The following is a 10,432-nucleotide window of genomic DNA, read 5'->3' as shown; positions in this document are numbered from 1 at the left end:
AGATCAGGGTTAAGACAATCACAAACACAAAGACATAATGTAAAGATAAACTTCACACAATCTCGCAAACCCAGTATAAGGCAAAGGAGACCAACATTTGGATTCCTGGAGACACACACCATGAGGCTAGAGTTCATGAAACACAAACAAACAGAGGTATTTACAGACCCACCAACACTTACAGCAGTATTCACATAATGACAGACCACTGTTTCCAAGCAGTTTTAAGCCATTGCTTAGTGTGATGAGTGTGTGATGAGTGTGATGAGTAAGGTTAAAGTACAGATTAATTTTGGGATGCCGGAATTTAGGATTAAAGTCTTGATTTGTATTGGAACAAAACAACACGCTCTAAAACCCCTGAAAGAGGACAGTTTTGCAGAGCTTCTTCCTCGTGCTCCCTTTCTGCAGTTCAAGAGAGGTGACTTTGGCAATGTGGTGCAGCCTTATTTTGAGAAACACAGACACAACCAATGAAAACACGTCAGAATGATGGTTGTCGATGCCAAACTGTGTCTCCTCAATGTGTTCCCCAAGCAGAGAAACATCCTCCATTCCAATCTCCTCCCAGACGATGTGTGTAACTGTCGAAACCTTAGGAGCTTGCATTGGTGAAGCTTGGCGGATCACCCTCTCTGCAGCACTCAGCACCTAAGTAAAATAATACAAAAAAACAAACATTATATAGCGCTTTACACAGTGCTCAAAGACACTTTACAAAACAGAGAAAATAAGAACAAAGCAACCTTAATATACAAAGATTAAAATAATTTAAAAAAACAAGATAAACCCTAACCCTTGTGATGAAATCACTAGGCCACCGTTGTTTTTCAGGGTTAGAAGGTGGTAGCGCTTGTCAAATGAAGATGGTACAGCATCTCTGACCAAGCTCGCACGGCACACATCACAGGACAGTTTTTTTAGAATCTGCCAGACTACAAACCCTGCTATGTAGACCCGAGCATTTTCCACCAGACCACCAAACCGAGTGGGGAGATAACTGTGGTCACACACAAGGGTAGAAATGTTGGCGAATGGAGATGGGTGCTCTTCAGCAGTTTCAGGAGAGAACATCTCCACAGCAGACAGGGACACAGTGTTATCCTGGGCTGCCACATTGCCAGTCTCACCAGGTGAGACACCACACCGAACCATCAGGCGGCGGAAGATGGCCTGGAACAGGCGTGCCGATGGATTGTTATCCCAGCCGCCTTGTATGGAAAACAGGCACACAATACATACATTACTCACAAGACAAAGATATTCATTAGGTATATTTTTGTAATTAAAAGAACACCAACCCTACCTGACGCCCTGATTGAATTAAATAGGAGCTTCAAGTGATAGCTGAACCTGTAGGTGAGCACATACCGCTGAACTTTTAGCAGTTCAGGAATCATCAGCATCAACCTGTCGATAGTGATGACAAATCCGATGACCGACAAGTACCTGCAAAAGAAAAAAAAGTTGTATTATTCTGATCATGGCGAAAAAAAGACACCCCAAGAGAGCCCCATGTGATTTTGTTAATTCAAAGCAGTAAAGTGAATTTTCCATCACATCCATCAGTAATGTGTTATCACCCACTCTTGAGTGCCTATCACAGGGGTGCAAACTCACAGAGAATTAAAATAGTAAACAGCTACCAGGGCAGATAGATAATTCGTTTGCATCCATGTTTTTAGGAATGGGATCAGTTTCTTGTTTAACTTATACAGTATACTTGTAGAACATTAACTTGGAACAATGTAACTGCAGAACTGGGATAACTTGAAAACAACAGATGCAATACCTACCATTTTGACACACATGTACATGAACCAAAGTTGCTGAAATTGTGAATAAGCTTGTTTGCAAACCATTCTACTATCAGATGTTCTGTTGCCTTTATTTTAAGTGGGGTGGGTATGAGACATGAGGGGTATCTTACTTTTGTTAGGGTGAATAATACAGTGTTGGGCAAGCTACTTGGAAATTGTAGTGAGCAAAGCTATTAGTTACTCTGCCATGAATAAAGCTTCACTACACAAAAACTACCACCCAGTCAAATGTAGCAAGCTAAGTAACACAAACACAGCACTAGGCTAGTTCACTACATAGGAAGCTACTTTAAGTTGTGCTAATTTCACGTGACAAGAAAAGTGTAGCTTGTGTGGCCATGCTACTTGGTAAAAAAAAAAGGAGTTACTACTAATGAAAAGTTACTTGATTCTGGAAATAGTGAAGCTACCACCAAAATACTAAGTTACTAGCTAAGCTAGTACTGGCCACCTGATAATACCGTCTTTTATATATTTATTATACAGTCTGTGCCACTTGTGTAAAATTAGCTGGCCAATGTTATACCATTAATATTAGTTTTATTTCTACAATAGCATTCTTGTGTCAGTTGTAATGTAAGTCAGTGTTATGGAATATGACTTATCAAGTCTCAGATCATAGCTGGGTGAACACCGGCTGGTGCAGTAAACATAGCCTAGCTAGCTGGCTACGATTTCAGTACAGTAATATCAAAGATCCTTGCTCCTTCTCAACTCTCTGGTAATATCCTAGTCACAAAATACAACCAATAGTACGGTAATGTTAAATCTTACTTGTGAAAAGTAATCCCCCGAGCCCTGCTTTCGATGGTCCGATGTTTAATCAGGAATATGCTGCACAATGCTCTGGCATCGTTGCTTCTGCTGCTACGCAACTAGGAGTATGACCGGTCAAAGATGGCGACCGTATTTCTCGTGCCCAGCAGCCAATGCGGCGTCTACTCTTTATTATGTCTATGGTTGTCACAGTCAGACGTCAGCTACGGCTTCACATGCGTCTATACATGCATCTTAAGTTTTGTTTCCGGAGTGAGGTGGGGTAAAGGGGGTCACTTGTAAAATAGTCAGTGTTGTGCACCAAGGTGGGCAAGTTTTCTTGCATTTTGGGCTGGTTTTGAGCAGTCGTTCTGGATTTTGTTTTTGCTTAACCTGGCAACACTTGTAAGTGCTGTTGGTAGGTACAATCAGTGTTGAACACTGTACTGTCTCTGTCATTACTTTCAAATGTATTAAAAAGTGGAAAACTAGAATGTAATATGAGTGTTAAGCAGGCTATATTCCAGTCGATTGTGATAGTTTTAACATCAACACGTCATTTTGCGCATATTTTGTGAAAAAAGGCTGATTTGCGAGTGGTTATCAATTAATAGGCACTAACATTCATCTGTCTAACAAAGTTACCTGGAGAGCTAATTAGCCACACATTCACCCAGCGACCATCAATGTGCGTATTCAACTAACGTTAATGTCTTACGTGAAGGATTTTGTTAGATTTGTCCGAATGCCCACGTAAAGTGCCGTAAAGTGTCAGTAATATATGTTGCACTTTATTTGTAGTTCAGGCAGATAGTCGTTTTCATTGATTGCATATTCGTATAGTATACCGTATAGTTGTATTTGCTAACTCTGATAAATAGCATTGTTAGTGTTTGTTTGATTAAAGTGAAAGCAGTTTTATTAGTCAACTTTCACAGTGAATGTCGTCATGAGCACGAGAAAGGGTGTGAGTGACATACATCAGTTTTTTGGGCAACCTCAGAAAAGTAAGCTGAGAGCAGTGAGGAAATGAGTACCAGTCAGATGATAGGAGTATACAGTAGCACAAGTCAAAGTTTATTGATATAGTAATCATTGCCATTCAGATCAGACATGGTTAGTAATCTATTCCTGAACATCATGGCAAGAAACACAACTTGTTTACTGATATTATTTATTTAATGTTCACTCAGTGTTCAGAGTGGAGAGAGAGCATGAGGATACCAACAGGGCAGGGAGAGCAGGTGACATGGAGGTGAGTGAGAAAAGGAGCAAATATTGATGACCGATCTGATATCACCACATAGCTGTTGTTCCAACAACTTCATACTTAATGTTGGCACAACCAAGGTTAGGCTTAGGCACAGGTGTCTCTGAAGTTAGGTTTAGGTCAAAGGGTGGGGAGCAGGGGAATATTCTGTCTTTGGACTTGGGTAACCAACTAACTACAGGTCAGTTGCAAGATGGAGCAACATTAATTATAATGTTGTAGGAACAACACCAACACAGTGATATCAGATTGTGTGAATATTGATGGTTAAGAGTCTTTTAAATATTATAAACATTTCTGAATGTTTTACTGGGGGGACCCCCAGACCCCCAGCTGATTTGGTCCCCCCTAATATTGATTTCATGGCTACGGCCTTGATCAGATGTCATCAGGCCATGTATTCATATTCCCATTCTTTCACCAACTCACCCCGGACTCATTCATTCTCTTGTCTCCCAAAATCATGCACACCAAGTCCCAGTCACCCCTTCATGAAGTGTTTCAATGTTTCTCCTCTGCTCCCCCAGTTGGTCGGATATTAATTGCTTGTTACGTTGCGTGTTGTTGGTGTTATTTTGTGTTCTTCTCATACACCCACTGTATGTTCAGCGTTTTTATTTGTATGAAGTGCATAGCTATATTCCGTGTCAGTTTAGCCACTACACGTTCCGCTGTTGTCAGCGTTTCCCTTGGATTTTTGTACAGTACAGGCCAAAAGTTAGGACACACCTTCTCATTCAATGCGTTTCCTTTATTTTCATGACCATTTACATTGTAGATTCTCACTGAAGGCATCAAAACTATGAATGAACACATGTGGAATTATATACTTAACAAAAAAGTGTGAAATAACTGAAAACATGTCTTATGTTCTAGTTTCTTCAAAGTAGCCACCCTTTGCTCTGATTACTGCTTTGCACACTCTTGGCATTCTCTTGATGAGCTTCAAGAGGTAGTCGCCTGAAATGGTTTTCCAACAGTCTTGAAGGAGTTCCCAGAGATGCTTAGCACTTGTTGGTCCTTTTGCCTTCACTCTGCGGTCCAGCTCACCCCAAACCATCTTGATTGGGTTCAGGTCCGGTGACTGTGGAGGCCAGGTCATCTGGCGCAGCACTCCATCACTCTCCTTCTTGGTCAAATAGCCCTTACACAGCCTGGAGGTGTGTTTGGGGTCATTGTCTTGTTGAAAAATAAATGATGGTCCAACCAAATGCAAACTGGATGGGATGGTATGTCGCTGCAGGATGCTGTGGTAGCCATGCTGGTTCAGTATGCCTTTAATTTTGAATAAATCTCCAACAGTGTCACCAGCAAAGCACCCCCACACCATCACACCTCCTCCATGCTTCATGGTGGAAACCAGGCATGTAGAACCAGCCTTGTGTTTCTTGGCCCTAACAAATCTCTTCTGCTTGTTGCCTCTCCTTAGCAGTGGTTTCCTAGCAGCTACTTGACCATGAAGGCCTGATTCGCGCAGTCTCCTCTTAACAGTTGTTCTAGAGATGTCTGCTGCTAGAACTCTGTGTGGCATTCAGCTGGTCTCTAATCTGAGCTGCTGTTAACCTGCGATTTCTGAGGCTGGTGACTCGGATGAACTTATCCTCAGCAGCAGAGGTGACTCTTGGTCTTCCTTTCTTGGGGCGGTCCTCATGTGAGCCAGTTTCGTTGTAGCGCTTGATGGTTTTTGCGACTGCACTTGGGGACACATTCAAAGTTTTTGCAATTTTCCGGACTGACTGACCTACATTTGCTAAAGTAATGATGGCCACTCGTTTCGCTTTACTTAGCTGATTGGTTCTTGCCATAATATGAATTCTAACAGTTGTCCAATAGGGCTGTTGGCTGTGTATCAACCTGACTTCTGCACAATACAACTGATGGTCCCAACCAAAATTAATTCCACTAATTAACCCCGACAAAGCACACCTGTGAAGTGAAAACCATTTCAGGTGACTACTTCATGAAGCTCATTGAGAGAACACCAAGGGTTTGCAGCGCTATCAAAAAAGCAAAGGGTGGCTACTTTGAGGAATCTAAAATATAAGATGTTTTCTGTTATTTCACACTTTTCTGTTAAGTACATAATTCCATATGTGTTCATTCATAGTTTTGATGCCTTCAGTGAGAATCTACAATGTAAATAGTCATGAAAATAAAGAAAACGCATTGAATGAGAAGGTGTGTCCAAACTTTTGGCCTGTACTGTATGCGTATTTCTTTGCAATAAATACAAAAGAACACATTCTGCCTGCACCTTGCTCCCTTTCCTCACCTCCCGGCATTACAAACAGAGGGACACAATAACCCGTGAGGGGCAGGTGAAAACCAGGAACTAATACAGAGATTCAAAATAACTTACTCAAAATAGCTGTGTGTGCATTTTATGGGTGCGCTGCTGCCATCTGCTTCAACCAGCGGTTAGAACACCGGCGAGGGGGAGCACCGGAGCGGGAGAGACCACGCAGGGCCACGTGAAGCAGCCGTCACAGGTGTCCACGATATTTGCGCCCTCAGGTGGAACTGCATTAACATCGGACACGATTGTGTGGTGGGAATCACTGCATGGGTTCAGAAACACTTCTGAAAACCACTGTCTGTGGGCACTGCAACCACCAATGCAATTTAACACCCGTTCAGTCCTCTATGGTTTGCTTATTCCCCCTGCCTTAAAGAAGAGGTGCACCAGAGTGAGACATCTCACTGGCAAATTCAGGTGGGAGCAAAAAGCAAGAACAGAGTCCCTTTCTTCTTTCCCTGCCTGCATGCCTTGGCATGTGTTGGTGATATGTCTCTGAGGCACTCACATGGGGTCGGGGTAGACCAGTGTCCCAGTCTGGATAAAAAAATAAATTGGTGCATGTCTAGCTATGATTCTGTAGTATCTCTGGCCAATCTGCAGTCACTCCCTACCTAAAACATTTTAGTGTATTTAAATTTACTCTGTACCAAATGGCAGGTAAAAATACATTCAATCTTGTCTTTAAAGTCAAGCAAATTTAGATGAAGTTGCCTTGACTTACCTAAACTATTGAGTAATTTGTAACACGCATGCAACATGAATGGAATAATACTGATACCAATTCTAAATGTCTCTGTTCAACACTTCCAGATTGCAGTGGCACTTACAAATACAGAAGTGGATAAGAGTTTCCTTTGTGTTGAGTAATTGTCACTGCTGATCCAGCAGTTATCACACTTCTGATGAGTCCTCTTTTGCATTAGTTTCGATATGTTCAGATCACGTACAGGCTGCTGTTATTAGCACAAGCTCTGTCCATTCAAGTGAATTAACAGCTGCGGTCTCTGGCTATTTGTGCAGAACATTATGAAAGGGTTTTTTTTGGTTGCGTGACGTGCAAACTGAACTCTGCTGACCATGATTGGAGGGAAGGGCTAAACTGAGCTTTCTCTCTTCTAAGTCTTGCTAAACTCTGATCTTTTTTTTTAGGTGAAGTCAGTTGAAGTTGTTTTCTCTCCTCTCTTCTTCTGCCCTTTGTGCTATGCGTCTTTGAGCGCTCAGAAATTCAGCCAAAAAAAGCCTCTTCTCTCTTTCAGTTTATTTATTAAGCAGTATTAACAGTGTGACTGTTAGTGTAAATTGTACTGTGACAATTAAATGAATGGCTGTAGGACATGGCTAATGTGGTGAGTACAAAGCTAATTTCAATTTCTTTTTTCTGTCCAGAGGTTTTCTTCTCTTTACTCCTCCTCTTTACACTAGTTCTCTTTACCAGGCAAGGGTTATAATGATTTAAAAATGTGCGTGTGCTTATGTTCATGTGGGCTAACATCCGTTCTTGTAGGCTAACATCCTAGAATTTCCTAGATACTTGACAGTCCTTTTTGACTTTCCCTAGGTTGATCTCCCTCAGTCCTTCTGGTTTAGCTGAACACCGAATGTGTGTACAAATCTAGATTATCTACAGCATGAGAGAGTTTAGCCTGTTGTTGCAGTACAGCTAGAGAAACGTCTATGGTGTGTCAACACTACGAGTCAGATGGTCTGTGGTACAGTGGACAATCCCTGTACTTTCCACTATTACTCTGCTGTGTGTGATATTGGCTCATCTGCTGACATCAGAAACATGTGAGTGGTGTGAATATAATCTCAAATGGCTATTGTCAGTGGAGACACTTCAGCCAATACCTCCCTATCTCACACACCTAAATATTTTAGAGTTAAAGAAGAGCCAAAACACACTCTCCAGATAAAACTTTTATCCTCTCAAACACACATTTTTGCTTCCTGTAATTTTGTCCAAAACGATCAACTGATTTTTGACTTCTCTACAGACAGACATGGATTTGGACCTGGGAGGGATATTTCTACAGAACAGCACCTTTAACTACGAAAACTATGATTATAACGAGAACTACCCTTCTGAAGATTGTAGTAGGGTGCATTTTGGGACCGTTCTCCTCCCGGTGTTCTACTCCCTGACGCTGGTCCTGGGCCTGCTGGGTAATGGGCTGGTCCTAGTGGTTCTTGTCAAGAGGAGGCGGAGCTGGAGCGTGACAGACACATTTATCCTGCACCTTGCTGTAGCTGACACCCTACTGCTCCTCACACTGCCTCTCTGGGCAGCTCAGGCCGCTGCGGGCTGGAGTTTTGGGACACCTCTCTGCAAGATCACTGGAGCCATGTTTAAAGTAAGGACAATGGGGATCAGTCTGGGAAGCACCTGTGTATATCTGCACCATCATGTGGTATATGATGGGGCAGTTCCAGAGCATGACTGTAAGAGGGCAAATTAAGGAAAGCAAGGGGAGGATGATTTCTTATATTCTAGTATTCAGATTCACAGCATAATTCAATCCAGATTTGGGTCAAGGTACTTGACACTCCTCTTCTTAGCCCATTTACAAACTCTCAATATTTGTGGGAAAAGAGGATGTAAAGAGTAAAACCGCTGTCATCTTAATGTTAATTCCAGCCATGAGCTGTCTCTGTTTGTTTTTCTCTAACTCTCTTTCTTTCTCACCTCAGATCAACTTTTACTGTGGCATCTTCCTGCTGACCTGCATCAGTCTGGACCGCTACCTGTCTGTGGTCCACGCTGTCCAGATGTACTCTCGCAGGAAGCCCTGGATGGTGCAGGTCAGCTGCCTGTCCGTCTGGCTCCTCTCCATCCTCCTCTCCATCCCTGACTGGCTCTTCCTGGAGTCTGTAAGTGATACCAGACAAGAAAAAGCAGAGTGTATCCAAAACTACCCAATCTCCTCCCAGTCCGGGTTTGCCTGGCGCCTTGCTTCTCGCCTGCTCTGCCACATATTGGGCTTCCTCCTCCCCTCAGCAGTCCTGATATTCTGCTACTCATACATCCTTGTACGGCTGCTGCATGGCTCCCAGGGTGCCCAGAAGCAAAGAGCTGTTCGGGTCATTCTGGCCCTGGTGCTGGTCTTCTTCCTCTGCTGGACACCCTACAACATCACCCTCATGGTGGACACACTCCATGGGACGCCTGTTGAAGGGTCCTTTGAGAAGGGGACAATAGCTTTGAAGAACAGCCTGGCTATCACGTTTGCTGTAGCCTGTCTTCACACCTGCCTCAACCCCATGCTCTACCTAGGCCTTTGTAGAAACTTCTGCCACCATGTGCTGCATATGGTGATGTGTTCTACGGGGGTACAAGGTGTCCCCAGAATCTCGCTGTGGGACTCAGGTATAGTTGAGGACTCACCTGGCCAAGCAGAGGAGAATGTCCAGTTAGACCAAGTTACTAGAATGGGACAGGTACAGTCCCCCCAGAACTGATGGTTAGGTAAATTACTAGTTTTTTTTTCACCCAATCTTTCTCCTCTTCTAATATTGTTATACTTAATTCACTGTTATGGCCTTGCATCAACTCCACAGTAGGTTCTGTTTCATCAAAGGGCCTCCAAACATGTCTCGCCAAGCCGTTATGATTCGTCACCTGCCATCTAGGCAGTGTTCAGTGGTACACGCAAGTTTGAGTATGAAAAACGTTTCCTTGCTTTACAATCATGATTGACATTGGGCATCGTTGGTATGCTGAATCCTGGTCGCAACCCTGGCCACAATGCTGCCGCGGTACTGCAAAGCACTGACTAAGGCCGCTTTTCTTTCAATTGCACTTTAATGGGAAAACATTTCAAGAACAGTATATTCCTTACGTTTTCCACTCAGCAGCTTGTCTGATCATCAAGGAAATAGAGGTAATACTCTGTACAAAGCACTTTAATTATGTCATATATGGATGGTTCTCATCAGGTGCATTATCATTTTAAATTGTTATAGGGATGACCAAAGCAATATCAAGCACTTGTAGCTGTTTCTATGTTACTGAAATGTTGTGTTTTACAACATTTGAAAATGTTATTTGAAATAGTGTTATTGTGTTATTTAATAAATGTTCAATGAATGTATATGAGCATTCATGTTTTTCCTTTTTACAATAAATGTTTAACTTTTGGTTTCCTCTTGGTGTCATAATATTCATAGAATGGCTCAACTCTGGGGATGTCCCATGCTGTTTTTACCCTGTCTTATAGAAATGGGTGACTAGATTTTCCCACTCATTACAAAACTTTCCAGGCTTCAGTTGTTTAACTTTGTTGGTTCAAC

General features: G+C 42.6%; 1 protein-coding gene across 5 annotated transcripts; it reads left to right on the top strand.

The window, feature by feature from the left end:
* Nucleotides 1–2,678: 2,678 nt before the first annotated feature.
* On the top strand, nt 2,679–10,213 carry LOC105024269 (C-X-C chemokine receptor type 3-like). Of its 5 annotated transcripts, none has more exons than XM_034289177.1 (4): nt 2,679–2,981; nt 3,770–3,831; nt 8,140–8,496; nt 8,834–10,213. In XM_034289177.1, exons 2-4 carry the CDS (start codon nt 3,826–3,828, stop codon nt 9,599–9,601), a joined length of 1,131 nt encoding a protein of 376 aa, XP_034145068.1. In that variant the 5' UTR covers nt 2,679–2,981; nt 3,770–3,825; the 3' UTR covers nt 9,602–10,213. The 5 variants fall into 5 exon arrangements, with proteins under 5 accessions (XP_034145068.1, XP_019896249.1, XP_019896248.1 ...); XM_020040690.3 differs by having other exon boundaries at nt 2,679–2,994; XM_020040689.3 differs by having other exon boundaries at nt 2,681–2,994; nt 8,144–8,496.
* The last annotated feature ends 219 nt before the right edge of the window (nt 10,214–10,432 follow it).

The sequence above is a fragment of the Esox lucius genome, chromosome 20, assembly GCF_011004845.1.
Source record: "Esox lucius isolate fEsoLuc1 chromosome 20, fEsoLuc1.pri, whole genome shotgun sequence".
Classification (NCBI taxonomy): domain Eukaryota; kingdom Metazoa; phylum Chordata; class Actinopteri; order Esociformes; family Esocidae; genus Esox; species Esox lucius.
Note: the sequence above shows the minus strand (reverse complement) of the source record. Positions and strands in the feature narration are given on the sequence as shown.